At 51.9% G+C, this 27,514-nt stretch overlaps 2 protein-coding genes and 1 non-coding gene across 4 annotated transcripts; 2 read left to right on the top strand and 1 right to left on the bottom strand.

Annotated features, from left to right (window-relative positions):
• Positions 1–1,726: 1,726 nt before the first annotated feature.
• LOC119968029 lies at positions 1,727–3,222 on the top strand. The gene is made up of 2 exons (XM_038801133.1): positions 1,727–2,139; positions 2,216–3,222. The coding sequence occupies exons 1-2, from the start codon at positions 1,746–1,748 to the stop codon at positions 3,220–3,222; spliced, it is 1,401 nt and encodes a 466-aa protein (XP_038657061.1). The 5' UTR covers positions 1,727–1,745.
• Positions 3,223–3,293: 71 nt separating this feature from the next.
• Positions 3,294–4,654, top strand: LOC119967888 (GRIP and coiled-coil domain-containing protein PFC0235w-like). 2 transcript variants are annotated; one of them, XM_038800981.1, is made up of 3 exons: positions 3,294–3,662; positions 3,974–4,180; positions 4,226–4,654. In XM_038800981.1, exons 1-3 carry the CDS (start codon positions 3,298–3,300, stop codon positions 4,554–4,556), a joined length of 903 nt encoding a protein of 300 aa, XP_038656909.1. In that variant the 5' UTR covers positions 3,294–3,297; the 3' UTR covers positions 4,557–4,654. The 2 variants fall into 2 exon arrangements, with proteins under 2 accessions (XP_038656909.1, XP_038656907.1); XM_038800979.1 differs by having other exon boundaries at positions 3,974–4,654.
• Positions 4,655–24,254: 19,600 nt separating this feature from the next.
• Positions 24,255–24,327, bottom strand: trnak-cuu. Its single transcript has one exon. It is a non-coding gene; the product is annotated as a tRNA-Lys (tRNA).
• Positions 24,328–27,514: the final 3,187 nt, after the last annotated feature.

Here is a 27,514-nt window from a genome sequence, read left to right on the forward strand (position 1 = left end):
ACAGTGCAGCACTCCCTCAGTACTGACCATCTGACAGTGCAGCTCTCCCTCAGTACTGACCCTCTGACAGTGCAGCAGTCCCTCAGTACTGAACCTCTGACAGTTCAGCACTGCCTCAATACTGACCCTCTAACAATGCGGCACTCCCTCAGTACGGACCTTCTGACAGTGCAGCACTCCCTCAGTGCTGACCCTCTGACAGTGCAGCACTCCCTCAGTACTGACCCTCTGACAGTGCAGCACTCCCTCAGTGCTGACCCTCTGACAGTGCAGCACTCCCTCAGTACTGACCCTCTGACAGTGCAGCACTGCCTCAGTACTGACACTCTGACAGTGCAGCACTCCCTCAGTACTGACCCTCTGACAGTGCAGCACTCCCTCAGTGCTGACCCTCTGACAGTGCAGCACTCCCTCAGTACTGACCCTCTGACAGTGCAGCACACCCTCAGTACTGACCCCCTGACAGTGCAGCACTCCCTCAGTACTGACCCTCTGACAGTGCGGCACACCCTCAGTACTGACCCCCTGACAGTGCAGCACTCCCTCAGTACTGACCCTCTGACAGTGCAACACTGCCTCAGTACTGACCCTCTGACAGGGCAGCACTCCCTCAGTACTGACCCTCTGACAGTGAAGCCCTCCCTCAGTACTGACCCTCTGACAGTGCAGCGCTCCCTCGGTACTGACCCTCTGACAGTGCAGCACTCCCTCAGTACTGACCCTCTGACAGTGCAGCCCTCCCTCAGTACTGACCCCCTGACAGTGCAGCACTCCCTCAGTACTGACCCCCCTGACAGTGCAGCACTCCCTCAGTACTGACCCTCTGACAGTGCAGCACTCCCTCAGTACTGACCCTCTGACAGTGCAGCACTCCCTCAGTACTCGCCCTCTGACAGTGCAGCACTCCCTCAGCACTGACCCTCTGACAGTGCGGCGTTCCCTCAGTCCTGACCCTCTGACAGTGCAGCACTCCATCAGAAATTCTTAAATATTCTATTTTATTTGTTTCTGTTTCTAGGTGAAGGCTGTGGTTGAAAAGAAGATCGGAAGACCACTGTGCGTTTTTCATGGAATATCATATTGCTCACAACTAGTGTCTGGAACAAATTACTTTGTGAAGGTATGATGACAGATATAACATGTATCAAGGCAGGTATGATGACAGATATAACACGTATCAAGACAGGTATGATGACAGCTATAACATGTATGATGTCAGGTATGATGACAGATATAACACGTATGAAGACAGGTATGATGACAGATATAACACGTTTGAAGACAGGTATGATGACAGCTATAACATGTATGATGACGTATGATGGCGTATATAACACGTATGAAGACAGGTATGATGACAGATATAACATGTATGATGACAGGTATGATGACAGATATAACATGTATGATGACAGGTATGATGACAGATTTAACACGTATGAAGACAGGTATGGTGTCAGGTATAACATTTATGATGACAGGTATGATGACAGATTCAACACATAAGATGACTGGTGTGATGACAGATATAACACGTATGATGACAGGTATGATGACAGATATAACATGTATCAAGGCAGGTATGATGACAGATATAACACGTATCAAGACAGGTATGATGACAGCTATAACATGTATGATGTCAGGTATGATGACAGATATAACACGTATGAAGACAGGTATGATGACAGATATAACACGTTTGAAGACAGGTATGATGACAGCTATAACATGTATGATGACGTATGATGACGTATATAACACGTATGAAGGCAGGTATGATGACAGATATAACATGTATGATGACAGGTATGATGACAGATTTAACACGTATGAAGACAGGTATGGTGTCAGATATAACATTTATGATGACAGGTATGATGACAGATTCAACACATAAGATGACTGGTGTGATGACAGATATTACACGTATGATGACAGGTATGATGACTGATATAACATTTATGATGACAGGTATGATGACAGATTTAACACGTATGGTGACAGGTATGATGTCAGATATAAAACGTATGATGACAGGTATTATGACAGATATAACATGTATGATGACAGGTATGATGACACATATAACATGTATGATGACAGGTATGATGACAGATATAACATGTATGATGACAGGTATGATGACAGATACAACATGTATGTGACAGGTATGGTGACAGATATAACATGAATGATGCAGATTTGATGACAGATATAACATGTATGATGACAGGTATGATGACAGATATAACATGTATGATGACAGGTATGATGGCAGATATAACACGTATGATGACAGGTATGATGACTTATATAACACGGATGATGACAGGTATGATGACAGATATAACACGTAACAAGACAGGTATGATGACAGATATAACATGTATGATGACAGGTATGATGACAGATATAACACGTATGAAGACAGGTATGATGACAGATATAACACGTATGAAGACAGGATTGATGACAGCTATAACATGTATGATGACAGGTATGATGACAGATATAACACGTATGAAGACAGGTATGTTGACAGATATAACATGTATGATGACAGGTATGATGACAAATATAATACCTATGAAGACAGGTATGATGTCAGATATAACATTTTCGATGACAGGTATAATGACAGATTTAACACATAAGATAACTGGTATGATGACAGAAATAACACGTACGATGACAGGTATGATGACAGATATAACATGTATGATGATAGGTATGATGACAGATATAACATGTATGATGACAGATATAACATGTATGATGACAGGTATGATGACAGATATAACATGTATGATGAAAGTTATGATGGCAGATATAACACGTATGATGACAGCTATGATGACAGATATAACACGGATGATGACAGGTATGATGACAGATATAACATGTATGATGACAGGTATGCTGACAGATATAACATGTATGATGACAGGTATGATGACAGATATAACACGTATGATGACAGGTATGATGACAGATATAACACGTATGATGACAGGTATGATGACAGATATAACACATATGATGACAGGTATGATGACTGATATAACATGTATGATGACAGGTATGATGACAGATATAACATGTATGATGACAGGTATGATGACAGATATAACATGTATGATGATAGGTATGATGACAGATATAACACGTATGATGACAGGTATGATGACAGATACAACATGTATGTCACAGGTATGGTGACAGATATAACATGTATGATTCAGATATGATCACAGATATAACAGGTATGATGACAGGTATGATGACAGATATCACATGTATGATGACAAATATAACATGTATGATGACAGGTATGATGACAGATATAACATGTATGATGAAAGTTATGATTGCAGATATAACACGTATGGTGACAGGTATGATGACAGATATAACACGGATGATGACAGGTATGATGACAGATATAACACGTATCAAGACAGGTATGATGACAGCTATAACATGTATGATGACAGGTATGATGATAGATATAACACGTATGAAGACAGGTATGATGACAGATATAACACGTATGAAGACAGGAATGATGACAGCTATATCATGTATGATGACAGGTATGATGACATATATAACACGTATGAAGACAGGTATGATGACAGATATAACATGTATGATGACAGGTATGATGACAGATATAACACGTATGAAGACAGGTATGATGACAGATATAACAGGTATGAAGACAGGAATGATGACAGCTATAACATGTATGATGACAGGTATGATGACAGATATAACACGTATGAAGACAGGTATGATGACATATATAACATGTATGATGACAGGTATGATGACAGATATATAATACTTATGAAGACAGGTATGATGTCAGATATAACATTTATGATGACAGGTATGATGACAGATTTAACACATAAGATAACTGGTATGATGACAGATATAACACGTACGATGACAGATATGATGACAGATATAACATGTATGATGACAGGTATGATGACAGATATAACATGTATGATGACAGATATAATATGTATGATGACAGGTATGATGACAGATATAACATGAATGATGACAGTTATGATGGCAGATATAACACGTATGATGACAGCTATGATGTCAGATATAACACGGATGATGACAGGTATGATGACAGATATAACATGTATGATGACAGGTATGATGACAGATATAACATGTATGATGACAGGTATGATGACAGATATAACATGTATGATTACAGGTATGACGACAGATATAACACGTATGATGACTGGTATGATGACAGAGATAACATATATGATGACAGGTATGATGACAGATATAACATGTATGATGACAGGTATGATGACAGATATAACATGTATGATGACAGGTATGATGACAGATATCACATGTATGATGACAGGAATGATGACAGATATAACACGTATGATGACAGCTATGATGACAGATATCACATGTATGATGACAGGTATGATGACAGATATCACATGTATGATGATAGGTATGATGACAGATATCACATGTATGATGACAGGTATGATGACTGATATCACATGTATGATGACAGGTATGATGACAGATATCACATGCATTTCTATTGTATCAGAAACAAATTGGCCTGTTAGGCTGAAATGCGAAATAACGGACAGAAATATAGGACAATGTGCAATGGCTTGTACAAAGACAGAGGGTTCAATAAAAATCTGAAGTGAGGACAAAGAAAGTTGGAGGGGTTTCTGGAGCGATTTCCAGAGTTGAGTGGGATGTAAAACATCAACCTCAGTCGACAGAGGGGGATTTTGTTTAGTTGCTCATCAAAGAACAGGCGCAGCATTCCCTCAGTACTGACCCTCTGACAGTGCAGCACTCTCTCAGTACTGACACTCTGACAGTGCAGCACTCTCTCAGTACTGACCCTCTGACAGTACAGCACTCCCTCAGTACTGACCCTCTGAGTGCAGCACTCTCTCAGTACTGACCCTCTGACAGTGCAGCACTCCCTCAGTACTGACCCTCTGAGTGCAGCACTCTCTCAGTACTGACCCTCTGACAGTGCAGCACTCCCTCAGTACTGACTCTCTGACAGTACAGCACTCCCTCAGTACTGACACTCTGACAGTGCAGCACTCCCTCAGTACTGACACTCTGACAGTGCGGCAATCCCTCAGTACTGACACTCTGACAGTGCAGCATTCCCTCAGTACTGACTCTCTGACAGTACAGCACTCCCTCAGTACTGACACTCTGACAGTGCAGCACTCCCTCAGTACTGACCCTCTGATAGTGCAGCACTCCCTCAGTACTGACCCTCTGACAGTGCAGCACTCCCTCAGTACTGACCCTCTGACAGTGCAGCACTCCCTCAGTACTGACCCTCCGACAGTGCAGCACTCCCTCAGTACTGACACTCTGACAGTGCGGCACTCCCTCAGTACTGACCCTCTGACAGTGCAGGACTCCCTCAGTACTGACCCTCTGACAGTGCGGCGCTCCCTCAGTACTGACCCTCTGACAGTGCAGCACTCCCTCAGTACTGACCCTCTGACAGTGCGGCACTCCCTCAGTACTGGCACTCTGACAGTGCAGCACTCCCTCAGTACTGACACTGACAGTGCAGCACTCCCTCAACATTGACCCTCTGACAGTGCAGCATTCCCTCTGTACTGACCCTCTGACAGTGCAGCACTCCCTCAACATTGACCCTCTGACAGTGCGGCACTCCCTCAGTACTGACCCTCTGACAGTGCAGCTCTCCCTCAGTACTGACTCTCTGACAGTGCGGCACTCCCTCAGTACTGACCCTCTGACAGTGTAGCCCTCCCTCAGTGCTGACCATCTGACAGTGCAGCACTCCCTCAGTACTGACACTCTGACAGCGCAGCACTCCCTCAGTACTGACCCGCTGACAGTGCAGCACTCCCTCAACATTGACCCTCTGACAGCGCAGCACTCCCTCTGTACTGACCCTCTGACAGTGCAGCACTCCCTCAGTACTGACCATCTGACAGTGCAGCGCTCCCAAAGTACTGATCCTCTGACAGTGCAGCACTCCCTCAGTACTGACCCTCTGACAGTGCATCAGTCCCTCAGCACTGACCCTCTGACAGTGCGGCACTTCCTCAGTACTGACCCTCTAACAGCACAGCCCTCCCTCAGTACTGACCCTCTGACAGTACAGCACTCCCTCAGTACTTACCCTCTGACAGTGCATCAGTCCCTCAGCACTGACCCTCTGACAGTGCGGCACTCCCTCAGTACTGACCCTCTGACAGCACAGCCCTCCCTCAGTACTGCCCCTCTGATAGTGCAGCGCTCCCTCAGTACTGACCCTCTGACAGTGCAGCACTCCCTCAGTACTGACCCTCTGACAGTGCAGCACTCCCTCAGCATTGACCCTCTGACAGTGCAGCACTCCCTCGGATCCTCAGCGCCGTGAGGCAGCAGTGCTAACCATTGTGCTACCACGCCGCCCCTGGATTCCATTTCAGATCTAAAATCTGTCGATCTCAGCCTTGAACATACTCAAGACAATGACCCAGATGACAGAATTAGGGAGGGTTGGAGATGCTGGAAGATGTTGCAGAGGATGGCTGGGTTGGACGGTCTGGGAGGTTACAGAGAGAGGGAGGGTTGTAGTGGCTGGAGGAGGTTACAGAGATAGGGATGGTTGTAGGGGCTGGAGGAGGTTACAGAGATAGGGCGGGTTGTAGGGGCTGGAGGAGGTTACAGAGATATGGAGAGTTGTAGAGGACTGGGGGTGGTTACAGAGATAGGGAGGGTTGTCGGGGTTGGAGGAGGTTACAGAGATAAGGAGGGTTGTAGCAGCTGGAGGAGGTTACAGAGATAGGGAGGGTTGTAGGGGCTGGAGAAGGTTACAGAGACAGGGAGGGTTGGAGGGGTTGGAGGAGGTTACAGAGATAGGGAGGGTTGTAGGGGCTGGTGGAGGTTACAGAGATAGGGAGGGTTGTAGGGACTGGAGGAGGTTACAGAGATAGGGAGGGTTGTAGGGACTGGAGGAGGTTACAGAGATAGGGAGGGTTGTAGGGACTGGAGGAGGTTACAGTGATAGGGAGGGTTGTAGGGGCTGGAGGAGGTTACAGTTAGGGAGGGGTGTAGGTGCTGGAGAAGGTTACAGAGATAGGGAGGGTTGAGGGACTGGAGGTTACAGAGATAGGGAGGGTTGTAGGTGCTGGATGAGGTCACAGAGATAGGGAGGGTTGTAGGGTCTCGGGGTGGTTACAGAGATAGGGAGGGTTGTAGGGGCTGGAGGAGGTTACAGAGATAGGGAGGGTTGTGGGGACTGGAGGAGGTTACAGAGATAGGGAGGGTTGTAGGGGCTGGATGAGGTTATTGAGATAGGGAGGTTTGTATGTGCTGGAGGAGGTTACAGTGATAGGGAGGGTTGTGGGGACTGGTTACAGAGATAGGGAGGGTTGTGGGGACGGGAGGTTTCAGAGATAGGGAGGGTTGAGGGGCTGGAGGGTGTGACAGATATAGGGAGGGTTGTAGGGGTTGGAGGAGATTAGAGATAGTGAGGATTCTGGAAGCTGGTGGATTTACAGAGAGAGGGAGGATTGTAGGAGTTTGAGGACGTTACAAGGATAGGACGAGTTGTTGGTGAAGTACCTGACTATGTATAGCACTGTCGCAGGGTTAGATAAGTGAGATGGACAGTCGCAAGATTAGCACAGAGGGAGACAGAAGTATCGTAAGATTAGTACTGAGGGAACGGCACTGTCGTAAGGTTAACGCTGAGGGAGGGGCACTGTCGTAAGGTTAACACTGAGGGAGTGGCACTGTCGTAAGGTTAACGCTGAGGGAGTGGCACTGTCGTAAGGTTAACGCTGAGGGAGCCGCACTGTCGTAAGGTTAACGCTGAGGGAGCGGCACTGTCGTAAGGTTAACGCTGAGGGAGTGGCACTGTCATAAGGTTAACACTGAGGGAGTGGCACTGTCGTAAGGTTAACGCTGAGGGAGTGGCACTGTCGTAAGGTTAACGCTGAGGGAGTGGCACTATCGTAAGGTTAACGCTGAGGGAGCCGCACTGTCGTAAGGTTAACGCTGAGGGAGGGGCACTGTCGTAAGGTTAACGCTGAGGGAGTGGCACTGTCATAAGGTTAACACTGAGGGAGTGGCACTGTCGTAAGGTTAACGCTGAGGGAGTGGCACTGTCGTAAGGTTAACGCTGAGGGAGTGGCACTGTCGTAAGGTTAACGCTGAGGGAGTGGCACTGTCGTAAGGTTAACGCTGAGGGAGGGGCACTGTCGTAAGGTTAACGCTGAGGGAGTGGCACTGTCGTAAGGTTAACGCTGAGGGAGCCGCACTGTCGTAAGGTTAACGCTGAGGGAGTGGCACTGTCGTAAGGTTAACGCTGAGGGAGCCGCACTGTCGTAAGGTTAACGCTGAGGGAGCCGCACTGTCGTAAGGTTAACGCTGAGGGAGCCGCACTGTCGTAGGGTTAACGCTGAGGGAGTGGCAATGTCGTAAGGTTAACGCTGAGGGAGCCGCACTGTCGTAAGGTTAACGCTGAGGGAGCCGCACTGTCGTAAGGTTAACGCTGAGGGAGTGGCACTGTCATAAGGTTAACACTGAGGGAGTGGCACTGTCGTAAGGTTAACGCTGAGGGAGTGGCACTGTCGTAAGGTTAACGCTGAGGGAGTGACACTGTCGTAAGGTTAACGCTGAGGGAGCCGCACTGTCGTAAGGTTAACGCTGAGGGAGTGGCACTGTCGTAAGGTTAACGCTGAGGGAGTGGCACTGTCGTAAGGTTAACGCTGAGGGAGTGGCACTGTCGTAAGGTTAACGCTGAGTGAGGGGCACTGTCGTAAGGTTAACGCTGAGTGAGTGGCACTGGCGTAAGTTTAACGCTGAGGGAGCCGCACTGTCGTAAGGTTAACGCTGAGGGAGCGGCACTGTCGTAAGGTTAACGCTGAGGGAGGGGCACTGTCGTAAGGTCAACGCTGAGGGAGCGGCACTGTCGTAAGGTTAACGCTGAGGGAGCGGCACTGTCGTAAGGTTAACGCTGAGGGAGCTGCACTGTCGTAAGGTTAACGCTGAGGGAGTGGCACTGTCGTAAGGTTAACGCTGAGGGAGGGGCACTGTCGTAAGGTTAACGCTGAGGGAGCGGCACTGTCGTAAGGTTAACGCTGAGTGAGGGGCACTGTCGTAAGGTTAATGCTGAGGGAGGGGCACTGTCGTAAGGTTAACGCTGAGGGAGGGGCACTGTCGTAAGGTTAACGCTGAGGGAGGGGCACTGTCGTAAGGTTAACGCTGAGGGAGGGGCACTGTCGTAAGGTTAACGCTGAGGGAGTGGCACTGTCGTAAGGTTAACGCTGAGGGAGCGGCACTGTCGTAAGGTTAACACTGAGGGAGGGGCACTGTCGTAAGGTTAACACTGAGGGAGTGGCACTGTCGTAAGGTTAACACTGAGGGAGGGGCACTGTCGTAAGGTTAATGCTGAGGGAGTGGCATTGTCGTAAGGTTAACGCTAAGGGAGCAGCACTGTCGTAAGGTTAACGCTGAGGGAGCGGCACTGTCGTAAGGTTAACACTGAGGGAGCAGCACTGTCGTAAGGTTAATGCTGAGGGAGGGGCACTGTCGTAAGGTTAACACTGAGGGAGGGGCACTGTCGTAAGGTTAACGCTGAGGGAGTGGCACTGTCGTAAGGTTAACACTGAGGGAGGGGCACTGTCGTAAGGTTAACACTGAGGGAGGGACACTGTCGTAAGGTTAACGCTGAGGGAGTGGCACTGTCGTAAGGTTAACACTGAGGGAGCCGCACTGTCGTAAGGTTAACGCTGAGGGAGTGGCACTGTCGTAAGGTTAACACTGAAGGAGGGTCACTGTCGTAAGGTTAACGCTGAGGGAGCCGCACTGTCGTAAGGTTAACGCTGAGGGTGCGGCACTGTCGTAAGGTTAACACTGAGGGAGCCGCACTGTCGTAAGGTTAACGCTGAGGGAGTGGCACTGTCGTAAGGTTAACACTGAGGGAGGGTCACTGTCGTAAGGTTAACGCTGAGGGAGCCGCACTGTCGTAAGGTTAACGCTGAGGGAGTGGCACTGTCGTAAGGTTAACACTGAGGGAGGGGCACTGTCGTAAGGTTAACGCTGAGGGAGGGGCACTGTCGTAAGGTTAACGCTGAGGGAGCGGCACTGTCGTAAGGTTAATGCTGAGGGAGCCGCACTGTCGTAAGGTTAACGCTGAGGGAGCCGCACTGTCGTAAGGTTAATGCTGAGGGAGTGGCACTGTCGTAAGGTTAACGCTGAGGGAGCCGCACTGTCGTAAGGTTAACGCTGAGGGAGCGGCACTGTCGTAAGGTTAATGCTGAGGGAGCCGCACTGTCGTAAGGTTAACGCTGAGGGAGCCGCACTGTCGTAAGGTTAATGCTGAGGGGGGGGCACTGTCGTAAGGTTAACGCTGAGGGAGCCGCACTGTCGTAAGGTTAACGCTGAGGGAGCCGCACTGTCGTAAGGTTAATGCTGAGGGAGGGGCACTGTCGTAAGGTTAACGCTGAGGGAGGGGCACTGTCGTAAGGTTAACGCTGAGGGAGGGGCACTGTCGTAAGGTTAACGCTGAGGTAGCCGCACTGTCGTAAGGTTAACGCTGAGGGAGCCGCACTGTCGTAAGGTTAACGCTGAGGGAGCGGCACTGTCGTAAGGTTAACACTGAGGGAGCAGCACTGTCGTAAGGCTAACGCTGAGGGAGCCGCACTGTCGTAAGGTTAACGCAGAGGGAGCCGCACTGTCGTAAGGTTAACGCTGAGGGAGCCGCACTGTCGTAAGGTTAACGCTGAGGGAGCCGCACTGTCGTAAGGTTAACGCTGAGGGAGCCGCACTGTCGTAAGGCTAACGCTGAGGGAGCCGCACTGTCGTAAGGTTAACGCTGAGGGAGGGGCACTGTCGTAAGGTTAACGCTGAGGGAGGCGCACTGTCGTAAGGCTAACACTGAGGGAGTGGCACTGTCGTAAGGTTAACGCTGAGGGAGCCGCACTGTCGTAAGGTTAATGCTGAGGGAGCGGCACTGTCGTAAGGTTAACGCTGAGGGAGGGGCACTGTCGTAAGGTTAACGCTGAGGTAGCCGCACTGTCGTAAGGTTAACGCTGAGGGAGCGGCACTGTCGTAAGGTTAACGCTGAGGGAGCTGCACTGTCGTAAGGTTAACGCTGAGGGAGGGGCACTGTCGTAAGGTTAACGCTGAGGGAGCCGCACTGTCGTAAGGTTAACGCTGAGGGAGCGGCACTGTCGTAAGGTTAACGCTGAGGGAGCCGCACTGTCGTAAGGTTAATGCTGAGGGAGGGGCACTGTCGTAAGGTTAACGCTGAGGGAGCCGCACTGTCGTAAGGTTAACGCTGAGGGGGGGGCACTGTCGTAAGGTTAACGCTGAGGGAGCCGCACTGTCGTAAGGTTAATGCTGAGGGAGGGGCACTGTCGTAAGGTTAACGCTGAGGGAGCCGCACTGTCGTAAGGTTAACGCTGAGGGAGCGGCACTGTCGTAAGGTTAACACTGAGGGAGCCGCACTGTCGTAAGGTTAACGCTGAGGGAGCCGCACTGTCGTAAGGTTAACGCTGAGGGAGCGGGACTGTCGTAGGGTTAACGCTGAGGGAGCCGCACTGTCGTAAGGTTAACGCTGAGGGAGCCGCACTGTCGTAAGGTTAACGCTGAGGGAGCGGCACTGTCGTAAGGTTAACGCTGAGGGAGCCGCACTGTCGTAAGGTTAACGCTGAGGGAGCCGCACTGTCGTAAGGTTAACGCTGAGGGAGGGGCACTGTCGTAAGGTTAACGCTGAGGGAGCCGCACTGTCGTAAGGTTAACGCTGAGGGAGCCGCACTGTCGTAAGGTTAACGCTGAGGGAGCCGCACTGTCGTAAGGTTAACGCTGAGGGAGCCGCACTGTCGTAAGGTTAACGCTGAGGGAGTGGCATTGTCGTAAGGTTAACGCTGAGGGAGGGGCACTGTCGTAAGGTTAACGCTGAGGGAGCAGCACTGTCGTAAGGTTAACACTGAGTGAGCCGCACTGTCGTAAGGTTAACGCTGAGGGAGGGGCACTGTCGTAAGGTTAACGCTGAGGGAGGGGCACTGTCGTAAGGTTAACGCTGAGGGAGCCGCACTGTCGTAAGGTTAACGCTGAGGGAGGGGCACTGTCGTAAGGTTAACGCTGAGGGAGGGGCACTGTCGTAAGGTTAACGCTGAGGTAGCCGCACTGTCGTAAGGTTAACGCTGAGGGAGCCGCACTGTCGTAAGGTTAACGCTGAGGGAGCGGCACTGTCGTAAGGTTAACACTGAGGGAGCAGCACTGTCGTAAGGCTAACGCTGAGGGAGCCGCACTGTCGTAAGGTTAACGCAGAGGGAGCCGCACTGTCGTAAGGTTAACGCTGAGGGAGCCGCACTGTCGTAAGGCTAACGCTGAGGGAGCCGCACTGTCGTAAGGTTAACGCTGAGGGAGGGGCACTGTCGTAAGGTTAACGCTGAGGGAGGCGCACTGTCGTAAGGCTAACACTGAGGGAGTGGCACTGTCGTAAGGTTAACGCTGAGGGAGCCGCACTGTCGTAAGGTTAATGCTGAGGGAGCGGCACTGTCGTAAGGTTAACGCTGAGGGAGGGGCACTGTCGTAAGGTTAACGCTGAGGGAGCCGCACTGTCGTAAGGTTAACGCTGAGGGAGCGGCACTGTCGTAAGGTTAACGCTGAGGGAGCTGCACTGTCGTAAGGTTAACGCTGAGGGAGGGGCACTGTCGTAAGGTTAACGCTGAGGGAGCCGCACTGTCGTAAGGTTAACGCTGAGGGAGCGGCACTGTCGTAAGGTTAACGCTGAGGGAGCTGCACTGTCGTAAGGTTAATGCTGAGGGAGGGGCACTGTCGTAAGGTTAACGCTGAGGGAGCCGCACTGTCGTAAGGTTAACGCTGAGGGGGGGGCACTGTCGTAAGGTTAACGCTGAGGGAGCCGCACTGTCGTAAGGTTAATGCTGAGGGAGGGGCACTGTCGTAAGGTTAACGCTGAGGGAGCCGCACTGTCGTAAGGTTAACGCTGAGGGAGCGGCACTGTCGTAAGGTTAACACTGAGGGAGCCGCACTGTCGTAAGGTTAACGCTGAGGGAGCCGCACTGTCGTAAGGTTAACGCTGAGGGAGCGGGACTGTCGTAGGGTTAACGCTGAGGGAGCCGCACTGTCGTAAGGTTAACGCTGAGGGAGCCGCACTGTCGTAAGGTTAACGCTGAGGGAGCGGGACTGTCGTAAGGTTAACGCTGAGGGAGCCGCACTGTCGTAAGGTTAACGCTGAGGGAGCCGCACTGTCGTAAGGTTAACGCTGAGGGAGGGGCACTGTCGTAAGGTTAACGCTGAGGGAGCCGCACTGTCGTAAGGTTAACGCTGAGGGAGCCGCACTGTCGTAAGGTTAACGCTGAGGGAGCCGCACTGTCGTAAGGTTAACGCTGAGGGAGCCGCACTGTCGTAAGGTTAACGCTGAGGGAGTGGCATTGTCGTAAGGTTAACGCTGAGGGAGGGGCACTGTCGTAAGGTTAACGCTGAGGGAGCAGCACTGTCGTAAGGTTAACACTGAGTGAGCCGCACTGTCGTAAGGTTAACGCTGAGGGAGGGGCACTGTCGTAAGGTTAACGCTGAGGGAGGGGCACTGTCGTAAGGTTAACGCTGAGGGAGCCGCACTGTCGTAAGGTTAACGCTGAGGGAGGGGCACTGTCGTAAGGTTAACGCTGAGGGAGGGGCACTGTCGTAAGGTTAACGCTGAGGGAGGGGCACTGTCGTAAGGTTAACGCTGAGGGAGGGGCACTGTCGTAAGGTTAACACTGAGGGAGGGGCACTGTCGTAAGGTTAACGCTGAGGGAGGGGCACTGTCGTAAGGTTAACGCTGAGGGAGCGGCACTGTCGTAAGGTTAACGCTGAGGGAGCTGCACTGTCGTAAGGTTAACGCTGAGGGAGCGGCACTGTCGTAAGGTTAACGCTGAGGGAGTGGCACTGTCGTAAGGTTAACGCTGAGGGAGCTGCACTGTCGTAAGGTTAACGCTGAGGGAGCCGCACTGTCGTAAGGTTAACACTGAGGGAGCAGCACTGTCGTAAGGTTAACACTGAGGGAGCCGCACTGTCGTAAGGTTAACACTGAGGGAGGGGCACTGTCGTAAGGTTAACGCTGAGGGAGGGGCACTGTCGTAAGGTTAACGCTGAGGGAGCCGCACTGTCGTAAGGTTAACACTGAGGGAGGGGCACTGTCGTAAGGTTAACGCTGAGGGAGCCGCACTGTCGTAAGGCTGACGCTGAGGGAGGGGCACTGTCGTAAGGTTAACGCTGAGGGAGCCGCACTGTCGTAAGGTTAACACTGAGGGAGGGGCACTGTCGTAAGGTTAACGCTGAGGGAGCCGCACTGTCGTAAGGTTAACACTGAGGGAGGGGCACTGTCGTAAGGTTAACGCTGAGGGAGCCGCACTGTCGTAAGGTTAACGCTGAGGGAGCCGCACTGTCGTAAGGTTAACGCTGAGGAAGCCGCACTGTCGTAAGGTTAATGCTGAGGGAGCGGCACTGTCGTAAGGTTAACGCTGAGGGAGCCGCACTGTCGTAAGGTTAATGCTGAGGGAGCCGCACTGTCGTAAGGTTAACGCTGAGGGAGCCGCACTGTCGTAAGGTTAATGCTGAGGGGGGGGCACTGTCGTAAGGTTAACGCTGAGGGAGCCGCACTGTCGTAAGGTTAACGCTGAGGGAGCCGCACTGTCGTAAGGTTAATGCTGAGGGAGGGGCACTGTCGTAAGGTTAACGCTGAGGGAGGGGCACTGTCGTAAGGTTAACGCTGAGGGAGCCGCACTGTCGTAAGGTTAACGCTGAGGGAGCAGCACTGTCGTAAGGTTAACACTGAGGGAGGGGCACTGTCGTAAGGTTAACGCTGAGGGAGGGGCACTGTCGTAAGGTTAACGCTGAGGGAGGGGCACTGTCGTAAGGTTAACGCTGAGGGAGGGGCACTGTCGTAAGGTTAACGCTGAGGGAGGGGCACTGTCGTAAGGTTAATGCTGAGGGAGGGGCACTGTCGTAAGGTTAATGCTGAGGGAGCGGCACTGTCGTAAGTTTAACGCTGAGGGAGGGGCACTGTCGTAAGGTTAACGCTGAGGTAGCCGCACTGTCGTAAGGTTAACGCTGAGGGAGCGGCACTGTCGTAAGGTTAACGCTGAGGGAGCTGCACTGTCGTAAGGTTAACACTGAGGGAGCGGCACTGTCGTAAGGTTAACGCTGAGGGAGGGGCACTGTCGTAAGGTTAACGCTGAGGGAGCCGCACTGTCGTAAGGTTAACGCTGAGGGAGCGGCACTGTCGTAAGGTTAACGCTGAGGGAAGGGCACTGTCGTAAGGTTAACGCTGAGGGAGCGGCACTGTCGTAAGGTTAACGCTGAGGGAGCTGCACTGTCGTAAGGTTAATGCTGAGGGAGGGGCACTGTCGTAAGGTTAACGCTGAGGGAGCCGCACTGTCGTAAGGTTAACGCTGAGGGGGGGGCACTGTCGTAAGGTTAACGCTGAGGGAGCCGCACTGTCGTAAGGTTAATGCTGAGGGAGGGGCACTGTCGTAAGGTTAACGCTGAGGGAGCCGCACTGTCGTAAGGTTAACACTGAGGGAGCCGCACTGTCGTAAGGTTAACGCTGAGGGAGCCGCACTGTCGTAAGGTTAACGCTGAGGGAGCGGGACTGTCGTAGGGTTAACGCTGAGGGAGCCGCACTGTCGTAAGGTTAACGCTGAGGGAGCCGCACTGTCGTAAGGTTAACGCTGAGGGAGCGGGACTGTCGTAAGGTTAACGCTGAGGGAGCCGCACTGTTGTAAGGTTAACGCTGAGGGAGCCGCACTGTCGTAAGGTTAACGCTGAGGGAGGGGCACTGTCGTAAGGTTAACGCTGAGGGAGCCGCACTGTCGTAAGGTTAACGCTGAGGGAGCCGCACTGTCGTAAGGTTAACGCTGAGGGAGCCGCACTGTCGTAAGGTTAACGCTGAGGGAGCCGCACTGTCGTAAGGTTAACGCTGAGGGAGTGGCATTGTCGTAAGGTTAACGCTGAGGTAGGGGCACTGTCGTAAGGTTAACGCTGAGGGAGCAGCACTGTCGTAAGGTTAACACTGAGTGAGCCGCACTGTCGTAAGGTTAACGCTGAGGGAGGGGCACTGTCGTAAGGTTAACGCTGAGGGAGGGGCACTGTCGTAAGGTTAACGCTGAGGGAGGGGCACTGTCGTAAGGTTAACGCTGAGGGAGGGGCACTGTCGTAAGGTTAACGCTGAGGGAGCCGCACTGTCGTAAGGTTAACACTGAGGGAGCGGCACTGTCGTAAGGTTAACGCTGAGGGAGTGGCACTGTCGTAAGGTTAACACTGAGGGAGGGACACTGTCGTAAGGTTAACGCTGAGGGAGTGGCACTGTCGTAAGGTTAACACTGAGGGAGCCGCACTGTCGTAAGGTTAACGCTGAGGGAGCCGCACTGTCGTAAGGTTAACACTGAGGGAGCCGCACTGTCGTAAGGTCAACGCTGAGGGAGCTGCACTGTCGTAAGGTTAACGCTGAGGGAGCCGCACTGTCGTAAGGTTAACACTGAGGGAGGGGCACTGTCGTAAGGTTAACGCTGAGGGAGGGGCACTGTCGTAAGGTTAACGCTGAGGGAGCCGCACTGTCGTAAGGTTAACACTGAGGGAGGGGCACTGTCGTAAGGTTAACGCTGAGGGAGCCGCACTGTCGTAAGGCTGACGCTGAGGGAGGGGCACTGTCGTAAGGTTAACGCTGAGGGAGCCGCACTGTCGTAAGGTTAACGCTGAGGGAGCCGCACTGTCGTAAGGTTAACACTGAGGGAGGGGCACTGTCGTAAGGTTAACGCTGAGGGAGCCGCACTGTCGTAAGGTTAACGCTGAGGGAGCCGCACTGTCGTAAGGTTAACGCTGAGGAAGCCGCACTGTCGTAAGGTTAACGCTGAGTGAGCCGCACTGTCGTAAGGTTAACGCTGAGGGAGGGGCACTGTCGTAAGGTTAACGCTGAGGGAGGGGCACTGTCGTAAGGTTAACGCTGAGGGAGGGGCACTGTCGAGGTAGCTGGGAATGATATCTAATGCAAACTATTGTTTTCTTCTTTTGGTTTTCAGGTTGTTGTTGGCCATGGTGATGAATACATCCATCTTCGTGTGTTTGAGCCACTGCCCGGTGATGATGCGATGCCGGCATTGAACAATTATGAAACTGGAAAGAAACTATTCGATGAGATTAAATATTTCTAGGGCAGACCAGACCCAGCCCACCGCCTGCATCTCTCTGCTCTGTCAGAATAAGCTTTGCCTTTCAACTCCCATTCCCTCTCCTTCATTCACACAACAGCTCGGATTCAGCCCCTCACTCAGCCCCCCACACCCCCGCCTTAGCCCCTCACACCCCCACCTTCAGCCCCTCACTCAGCCCCTCACACCCCCGCCTTCAGCCCCTCACACCCCCGCCTTCAGCCCCTCACTCACCCCCACCTTCAGCCCCTCCCTCAGCCCCTCACTCAGCCCCTCACTCAGCCCCTCACAGCCCCTCACTTAGCCCCTCACAGCCCCTCACAGCCCCTCACTCACCCTCTCACTCAGCCCCTCACACCCCCACCTTCAGCCCCTCCCTCAGCCCCACCTTCAGCCCCTCACTCAGCCCTTCACTCAGCCCCTCACTAAGCCCCTCACTCAGCCCCTCACTCACCCCCACCTTCAGCCCCTCACAGCCCCTCACTCACCTCCTCAGCCCCTCCCTCAGCCCCTCACTCACCCCCTCACTCAGCCCCTCACTCACCCCCACCTTCAGCCCCTCACTCAGCCCCTCACTCAGCCCCTCACTCACCCCCTCACTCAGCCCCTCACTCACCCCCACCAGCCCCTCACAGCCCCTCACACAGCCCTTCACAGTCCCTCAGCCCCTCACTCAGCCCCTCACTCACCCCTACCTTCAGCCCCTCACTCAGCCCCTCACTCACCCCCACTTTCCGCCCCTCGCTCAGCCCCTCACACCCCAGCCTTCAGCCCCTCACACCCCCGCCTTCAGCCCCACCTTCAGTCCCTCACTCAGCCCCTCACTCAGCCCCTCACTCACCCCCACCTTCAGCCCCTCACTCAGCCCCTCACACCCCAGCCTTCAGCCCCTCACACCCCAGCCTTCAGCCCCTCACACCCCCGCCTTCAGCCCCACCTTCAGTCCCTCACTCAGCCCGTCACAGCCCCCCACACCCCCACCTCCAGCCCCTCACTCAGCCCCTCACTCAGCCCCTCACTCAGCCCCTCACACCCCCACATTCAGCCCCTCACTCAGCCCCTCACAGCCCCGCCTTCAGACCCTCACTCAGCCGCCACCTTTAGACCCTCATCCCCACCCCACCTCTAACCCCTTACACAGGAATAGGTGGCAATTCAGTCTCCTCGAGTGCCAACACCGTCCAGGTCAAGGCTGCCCACCCAGCAGTTTAAACATTCACTCCCTCCCCCACCGACAGACAGTAGCAGCTGGGTGTATCATCTATGAGGTTCACTGCAGCAACTACCAAACATCTCCCCTCAGCACCTTCTAACCTGTGACCTCCACCATTCAGGACAAGGGCAGCAGATACCTGGGAATCCCACCGCCTGGAGGTTCCCCTCCAAGTCACTCACCACCCTGACTGGGAAATATATCCCCACTCCTTCAGTGTGGCTGGTCAAAGTTCTGCAATTCCCTAACAGCGCTGTGGGTGTACCTACCACAAGGACTGCAGCGGGCTCAAGGAGGCAGCTCACCACCACCTTCTCAAGGGGCAATTAGGGATGGGCAACAAATGCTGGGCCTGGCCAGCAAGGCCCACATCCTATCAATGATTAGAAATATAATTCAGGGCTTCATTGATAGGGCTGTAGAGTCCGAGAACAAGCAGGGACTCTGAACTTCCACAAGACCCAGTTAAATGGCAGCTGGAGTATAGTGTACAGTTCTGGGAGCCACACTATAGGAAGGATGTGAAGACATTGGAGCGAGTTTAGAAGGAGGTTCACAAGAACCGGTTCCGGGGGTGAGAAATGTCAGTTATGAGGTTAGATTGGAGAGGTCGGGGGCCTGTTCCCCTTGGGAGAGAAAAGGCCAAGAGGAGATTTGATAGAGATGTTCAAAATCTAGAGGAGGCTGAAAATGGTCGATAGGCCTCACTCAGCCCAGCGTAGGATTGAAGAGAGGTCGGGGCAGGTGGAAACCGTTGGCCAGGTCTCCTGAGAAGTTCTACACTCAACCGCCACATGGCAGGACCTTCCAAACCTACGACCTCTACCATCTAGAAGGACATGTGCAGCAGGGAAATGGGAACCCCACCGCCTGAAGGTTCCCCTTCATCCCCCATATATATCTCCAAGTCACCGGCCATCCTGCCTTGGAAATATATCGCCGTTCCTTCACTCTCACTGAGTCAAAATCTTCTAACTCCCTCCAAAACAGCCCAGGGGCGTATCTACACCACCTTCTCAAGGTCAGCTCGGAATGGGCAATAAGTGTTGGCCTGATTAGTGATGCAAATGGTCCATCAGAACAAATGTTTTAAAGCCAAAATCCTTTAATCTCCAGCAAGGTGCTCATGGAATCTGGCTGTGCGTGAAGATGTGTCGGTCTCCAAAACAACACAACTCTCTGAAAGCATTTTGGAGTTCTGAACAGAACATCTGCTGCTGCCAACCCCCTTGAAAAACTGTGTACCCGCGACTAAACTATTCAACTGCAATTGCATCGCACAGCATTCAATAAAACTTTACTGAAGCTTTTCCCGTTGCCGTTGATTCTTTCCATTTTGGGGTTTGGCTGCTAAATGGAGGCTGGAAGGGATGAGGTGGGAGGGATAAGCATTAAACTGGGATTCTCCCGCTTCCTGGGGTTGTTGGGGTGGCGATGTGGGCATGAATGTTCCACAGCTGATCCACCAGTTCTGGAGGCGTCCAGGCTTTGAACTAATCACCCTCTGGGTCCCTCGGGGATGGGTGAGGGCTCCAGCAGCAGATCAGCTCAGGCAGGGGAAAGGTGGGACGTGGAGATGGAGAAATAGGCGGCCCTAGCGATCGCCTGAATATCAGGTTGCAACCTCAATGACGCAAAGGTTGGGGGCAGATTGACTTCATCTCAGACTGTTGCCAGTTTTATACGGCCTCGAAAGGAGTCCACACCGATTAGTTTGACAAACTTAATTTGTTTACAGTAGCTACTGTATAAAATACACAGCAGGTTCCAACTGGATCTCTCCCCAGCCAGTGCCTAACTGACTGGCTTTATATATGGTACAGCTACACACTGTTTGGAGGACCCCTGCCCCCTTACTGGGGGAGCCCTTATTCTGCAAGAACCATGGGGAAGGTCATTGTTCCCACCCCACAAGCGGCTTGCGGATTATAACATCCCCCCCCCCCCCACCCCCCAAAGCCCGACAGTCCTTGGACATCTGCGGGGAAGGCTGGGTCCAGTCTATCCTTACATTCGGTTGTACGTCGCCCCCCCGCGCCCCCCCCCCCCCCCCCCACCCCCTCCCTGAGGTGCCAGGTCATGCTGCATGAACCTTGCATGCAAACGATGCTCCCGCTTGGAACGACGCTCCGCGTGTTCCCACTTGTTCACGATTGTATTAAGGTTAACGTGCAGTCGGCTGTTGGGAAGGCAAATGCAATGTTAGCCTTCATGTCGAGAGGTTTGGAATACAAGACCAGGGATGTACTTCTGAGGCGCTGGTCAGACACCATTTGGCATATTGTGAGCAGTTTGGGGGCCCCGTATCTAAGGGAGGATGAGCTGGGCCTTGGAAAGGGTCCAGAGGGAGGTTCACAAGAATTATCCCTGGAATGAAGAGCTCGTCGTATGAGGAGCGCTTGATGACTTTGGGTCTGAATTCATTGGAGTTGAGAAGGATGAGGGAGGGATCTTATTGAAACTAACAGGACACTGCGAGGCCTGGATAGAGTGGACGTTGAGAGGATGTTTCCGTGCGTTAGAAAACCTTGAACCAGAGGGCAAATCTCAGACTAAAGGGAAGATCTGAAAATCAGAGATGAGGAGGAATTTCTTCAGCCAGAGGGTGGTGAATCTGTGGAACTCTTTGCCGCAGAAGGCTGTGGAGGCCAAATCACTGAGTGTCTTTAAGACAGAGGTAGATAGGTTCTTGATTAATAAGGGGCTAATGGGGCACGGTGGCACAGTGGTTAGCATTGCTGCCTATGGCTCCGAGGACCTGGGTTCGATCCCGGCTCCGGGTCACTGTCCAGGTGGAATTTCACATACATCTCGTCTCTGGGTGGGTTTCACCCCCACAACCCAAAGATGTGCAGGTTAAGTCGAATGGCCGTGCTAAATTGCCCCTAAATTGGAAAATATACCGTGTACCCAAACAGGCGCCGGAATGTGGTGACTAGGGGCTTTTCTCAGTAACTTCATTGCAGTGTTAATGTAAGCTTACTTGTGAAGCTTTATTGAAGAATAAAGATTATTATTATGACAAGTCTTCCCTAGTTTAGACTCGCTTGTCTATAGTTATCTATCAAAATGGTGGATAGGTTGTTTCTGAGCTACCAGGGCTGTGTCAGAAAGTCAGTGCTGAGTGAGTGCTGCACTTTCCAAGCAGCAGTTCTCAGTCAGGGTTGTGCTGTCACGGGCACCTGTTGTTAAAAGGAATCTGCTGATGGTGAAGCTGTAGGCCTGAGGACTGTGGCCGCTAATCTTTGGCAATTTTATTCCTGCTCTACTTTGATTTTTAATATTTTAAGTAATTTTGTATTTTTCGCACTTGACAGCCTTAACCCAGCTACGGTCGCACACTGGTTAGCACTGCTGCTTCACCGGGCCAGGGACCCGGGTTCGATTCCGGCCTTGGGTGACTGCGTGGAGCCTGGACGTTCTCTCTCCCCCTCCCCCCCCCCGTCTGCTTGGGTTTCCTCCGGGTGCTCCGGTTTCCCTCCGCAGTCCAAATAAGTGCGTGAGGTGGATTGGCCGTGCTAAATTGTTCCTTGGGCCCAAATGTTGGGTGGGGTTATGGTCGGGGAGTGGGCCCAGGTAAGGTGCTCTTTCAGAGAGTTGGGCCGGCTCGCTGGGTCGATGACTTCCTTCTGGGCTGTAGGGATTTTATGATCGTACTTTGATTAATTAATAATAATCAGTCGTGACCTGTTCATCCAGCTTTTTCTCCCCACTGGCAACAGCTGTTTAGATATACTGAGGGATTTTCCAGCCCGCCCCATTGGTGGGATCCTCCTGTGTCGCTTCAATGGCGGCAGGACTGGCCGAGCCACAGACAAAGCTGAAGACATCGATGGGACTGGATGGTTTTTACAAATTCATTTACAGGGCGTGGGCATCATTGGCTCGGCCAGCATGTGTTGCCCATCCCTAGTTGCCCTTCAGAAGGTGGTGGTGAGCTGCCTTCTTGAACCGCTGCAGTCCCTCAGGTGTAGGTACACCCACTGCGCTGTTAGGGGAGTTGGAGGATTTTGACCCAGCGACACTGTGGTGAATGCGTAACTGGTAACTCACACTGTTCTTGAAGTCGATTAAACTGATGCGACCATCAATTCACTCTGAGACACGAGTTGGAGTAAACTGTCGCTTTAATCGGCTTACATCTGAGCCTGCCTGCGACTACACGATACTAATTGTCCCTGTGGGCCCCCATCTGTGAGCCACTGTGCGGCTCTGCCCACAGGGGCAGATGAGGAGCATGTACAGGGCTCTGCCCTAGGCTCCGCCCCCTTTAGTGAGTATAAGTGCTGCGGTCCTGCGAGTCCGTCCTCAGTATTGTTCAGTCTCAGGCAGGCTCAGTTGTAAGCCGATTACTCCAACTCGTGTCTCTGGTCGAATTGATGGTCGCATCAATTTAATCGACTTAAAGAACTACTATGGAATCAGCCCTCAAACCTGACCGACTGGAACTCGATCCACAGGCCGCAGAGGCAAAGGAAATTTTTTTGCATTGGCTTTGGTACTTCAAGGCCGACCTGGCTGCGTCGACTACCTCCTGTGTTACAGATGAACAGAAGCTCAGTCTTCTCCACGCATGGGTAAGCCATCATATTTCTGCTCAACTTGATGAAGCTGACTCTTACACTGAGGCCCTCGCGCTACTCGACCGCCTGTACGTGCGGCCCGTGAACAAAGTCTACGCACGACACATCTTCACAACTCATCGCCAGCTCCCTGGGGAGTCGCTAGATGACTATCTACGCGCCCTCAAAGCCCTAGCACGCAACTGTAACTACCAGGCCATGACAGTGTAGCCATGCTGGCCACGCAAAATGGATACTGAGCCAAACTAAAATGGAAGACAGAAGGAAAAGCCTGTTTAGTGAGAACAGACAGCCTGCTCTCAACTAATTAGCATTTTGCAAGCAGCAAACCAGTTTTCTGGCCAGGTGCAAGATCTCCAAGCCAAAGGTGTTAATGGCAAAGCGCTTAACATTCTGATGAGGCAGCCCAGATCCAGGCACAAACAATGGCAACATTTCCATCTCAATGTAACACTTAATTGGTTGTGCAGGCAGGATGGCACCAGAGTAACGAATATCGAAACCACCCCCAACATCGAGGCATTGGAGGATTTCGAAGGTAACCGTTTGGAAACGCTCCAATCGGTACCGAAAGGTAGAGCCCGCCTAGAAGGGGGCAAGGACATTAGAGAGGGGTATAAAGGCAAATTCCCCACAGAGCCCGGTCTGTTAAACTCGTGCTCCGGCTCTGACTGACATCTTACATCCTGACTCCAGCCGTTGAGCACCAGCCGCCGAAACCGTAAGTTCAACGCTCGCTACGCGATCCAAGCCCACTAGACTCCCAAGTACCAGAACGCTTGCTGAAGGCTGCAGTACAAGACCAGGACGAAGGCCTCGTTCTCTGACCTTGCCTGTTCCTGTTAGATAAGTATTCTGTTCACTTAACATAGAACATAGAACAGTACAGCACAGAACAGGCCCTTCGGCCCTCAATGTTGTGCCGAGCCATGATCACCCTACTCAAACCCACATATCCACCCTATACCCGTAACCCAACAACCCCCCTTAACCTTACTTTTATTAGGACACTACGGGCAATTTAGCATGGCCAATCCACCTAACCCGCACATCTTTGGACTGTGGGAGGAAACCGGAGCACCCGGAGGAAACCCACGCACACAGGGGGAGGACGTGCAGACTCCACACAGACAGTGACCCAGCCGGGAATCGAACCTGGGACCCTGGAGCTGTGAAGCATTTATGCTAACCACCATGCTACCCTGCTGCCCCACAATACGGAACCGCCCAACGTGGGGCTCGAACCCATGACCCTGGGATTAAGAGTCCCATGCTCTACCGACTGAGCTAGCCGGGCTTTTTCCTGGCTTTAAGTTTAGTTATAGCTTAGTCTCTTAGTGTGCATGAGTATTTATTATAACTGTATAATAAATATTGATCGTTTGAACTTTACTAATCGGTGTATCGTCTTTATTACTTTGAACTTGACCTTGGAATACTTGTGACGTTGTCTATACGGCAACTGGCGACTCCAGAGCTAAATAATTACATACAACAGAGCCTAGTAGTGTTAAGCACACGTCGAACTCGGAGGCGTGTTAATACACTCCAATAAACGCGTTTTACAACCACAGTAAAACGTGCAACATTTAGTGGCGACTCCCTGGCGGGACACGGTTGTAAGTGGAAACCCCACACCGTCCAGGACCCTGAAATTTGAATTAGAACTCCAAATTGCAGAGAAAGAAAGAGATCACAAGTATTCAAGGTGTTCAAAATAATGCGTAATTCGGAAGTGTGTTTAGTGCATGCGTACTAACAGGGCTGTAAGGTAAAACTGAAAGCTTTTTGTTGCGACAAACTTTCGGTAGTTTTGTGAACGGAACATAGCATAAGCCGTACCCGTTTCGTGAGACACAACCCCAGCAACCCCCTGTTCCAAATTATACAAAGAGAGTCAGAGAAAATGGCCATGCAGGCAATGGAACGTCTGATGGATCCAGCAAAGTTTGTGGTCGCAGCGACCAGCAACAGTAGCAGAGTAGGCCAGTGTCCCACGTGGGAGCTGGAACTCCGCAAATATTTACAAGGAAAGGGATGGCCCCTTTGGAAAGAGTTTTGTGCAAATGAGGAGACAGGTCCCGGGAGTATAGGTCATACTTGGTGGGAGAACCTCTCTCAAATACACAAAAAGAACCTAGGTAAAGCACGCAAGCCGATGGCGATTGTGTCCTGTTTGGCACAGTTGCGAGGCGCAGAGGTGGTCATCAGGACGCTCCGGACAGATTTAGAAGAGAGGAATAGGATGAGTAAGGTCGATGTCAGGGACATCGAGAAGGAGAATCTGGATCTCAAAGGGAAGTTGGCAGAGAAGGATAGAGAGGTGGATGATGCCAAAAGGGCTCATCAGTCTTGTCTAGCTCATCTGAACAGTTCCCAGACCCAGTATGAGAAAGCCTATCAGGACGTGCAACGTGCCGTTCTGATAAGACAGGAATCGGAAAAGCAGGTGGAGGCATTGCAGAGGCAATGTTCTGATCTCAAAGCAGCTTTGAGAGCACTCCACGCTGCAACGACCGAACAAAGACAAAGCACAGTTGACCACGCGAAATGCAGGAAACAGATTGCGGAACTGCAATCTCTGCTTTCGGTGCAGAATGGCTTCCAAAGCACCTTTGGAGCACAGTTAGATGGGGAAAATGCCCCAGATTGGCAGGAATTAAGTGAGACAGCGCAGCGTTATGTTCAGGGAACATGTGCGCCAGCAGCTCAGCAGAAACGACAGGCACCCCAACCCCCCACAGCTCAGACCATAACCGCACCCATGAATCCCGTAACCACGCAGAGAAAAGCCGAATCAGAAGGCGCCCCAGACATAACCTACACCACCCCTTTAACAGTAACCCAGCTAAGGGACGCGTGTGAAAAGATCACTCCGTTCCTCCCCACCGCAGACCCCCACCAGTTTTTCGCAAAAGTAAAACAGCAGGCTACCATGTACGGCCTGGATGAGAGAGAGCAGGTTAAGCTCACCGTGCTGAGTTTAGACCAGAGTGTAGTAGCAGCACTCCCCGACCCACAGAACGTGGCAGGAGGCAGCCTAGAGGAGATGCACACCGCCATTTTAGATGCCATAGGGTACAATAGAGGTGACCCAGTAGAAGGGTTAAACAAATGCAGGCAGAAAAGATCCGAACACCCCACAGCATTCGCAGGAAGGCTGTGGATTCATTTCAGCGCAGTTTTTGGACAATTAGATAGAGCGCATTTAACCCGCGAAAACATGGTTAAGTGGACGCGCACAATTATCTCCCACGCAACAGAAGCAGGACAGAGCGCTTGCAACAGCTATGACCCCTCAGAAGAGGCCCATAACGAGAAGTGGGTCCTGAAAAGATTGTCCCGCGCTTGGGAGCAATCGCTTCAGGCAAAAGGCAAAGTTAGATCCCCAGAAGAGGCTCAGGCTGCTGCAGATATCCAAGCAGTCAGAGAGCACCAGAAGCCCGCATGGGTAAATGAAGGCAAGAGCAGCCCTCAGCAGAAAGGACAGGAATGCTATAACTGTGGACAGTTAGGGCATTGGGCTAAAGAGTGCCAAGCACCCCAGCGATCTCAGAGAGGCCAGCAGACAGGCACTCTGAACCGCAGTAAGGCAAAACCGATCCATAATGTTACAGTACAGTCAGGACCCACCAATGTGGACGAGACGGACTGACGGTTCGGGCTCCCCCACTTGGGTCTGTGACACACTATGGGACTCATCAGGGAGGCCCGTAGTCACAGCGAAAGTCAAAGGGAAGCCCATAGAATTACTGTGGGACACAGGAGGATCCCGCACCACCATTAACTCCACGATCACGGCACACGCAGACACGTGGCCGACCACCTCCACCATTACACTTAGCGGGTTCACCGGACACTCGCAGCAGGGACACATTACAGCACCCATAGCAATTCAGCTAGGGAACATTTCCACACGACACCCCATAGTTCTAGTAAACCTTCCCAGGACAGCAGAACACATCCTAGGGATAGATTTTATGAACACACACAGCTTATCGTTCGACCCAGTGAACCAGTGTGTCTGGCAAATGGCTAGATCAGACAGAGCACCCGCCACCCTCACAGTAGGAGACTACGCTAATCGGATTAGCGCAGTGGGAGAATACTCATTCGACCTGACTACACTCCACACAGACAGACAAATTAAAGCATTACTGAACAAACACAGGACAGCATTTGCAAGTCACCGTCATGACTGTGGCAGAATGACTGGACAAGTTCATGTTACCGGACAGGACCCCCGACCGCAAAAGCAATATAGATTTCCCCTCGAGGCAGAGGTGGAAATAGAAAAGGTTATAGGTAGCTTGTTGGACCAAGGTGTACTTAGAACGGTAGCCTCCACCAACAATGCCCCTATTTGGCCAGTGAGAAAGCCCGATGGATCATGGCGTCTGACCATCGATTATCGGGAACTCAATAAAGTAACCCCCGCAGTAGCCCCAACGGTAGCTACTAGTCCCGAGACCATGCTCAAGCAG

This window comes from Scyliorhinus canicula, chromosome 6 (genome assembly GCF_902713615.1).
Source record: "Scyliorhinus canicula chromosome 6, sScyCan1.1, whole genome shotgun sequence".
In the NCBI taxonomy this organism is placed as follows: domain Eukaryota; kingdom Metazoa; phylum Chordata; class Chondrichthyes; order Carcharhiniformes; family Scyliorhinidae; genus Scyliorhinus; species Scyliorhinus canicula.

What these genes read in the sequence shown, in the direction of transcription:
- LOC119968029 (XM_038801133.1), top strand. Translation starts at nt 1,746, where the DNA reads ATGATGACGTATATAACACGTATGAAGGCAGGTATGATGACAGATATA. An exon ending in TATAACATGTATGATGACAG is followed by an intron (nt 2,140 to 2,215) that starts GTATGATGACAG and finishes ATTTGATGACAG; the next exon opens with ATATAACATGTATGATGACA.
- LOC119967888 (XM_038800979.1), top strand. Translation starts at nt 3,298, where the DNA reads ATGTATGATGACAAATATAACATGTATGATGACAGGTATGATGACAGA. An exon ending in TATAACATGTATGATGACAG is followed by an intron (nt 3,663 to 3,973) that starts GTATGATGACAG and finishes ATATGATGACAG; the next exon opens with ATATAACATGTATGATGACA.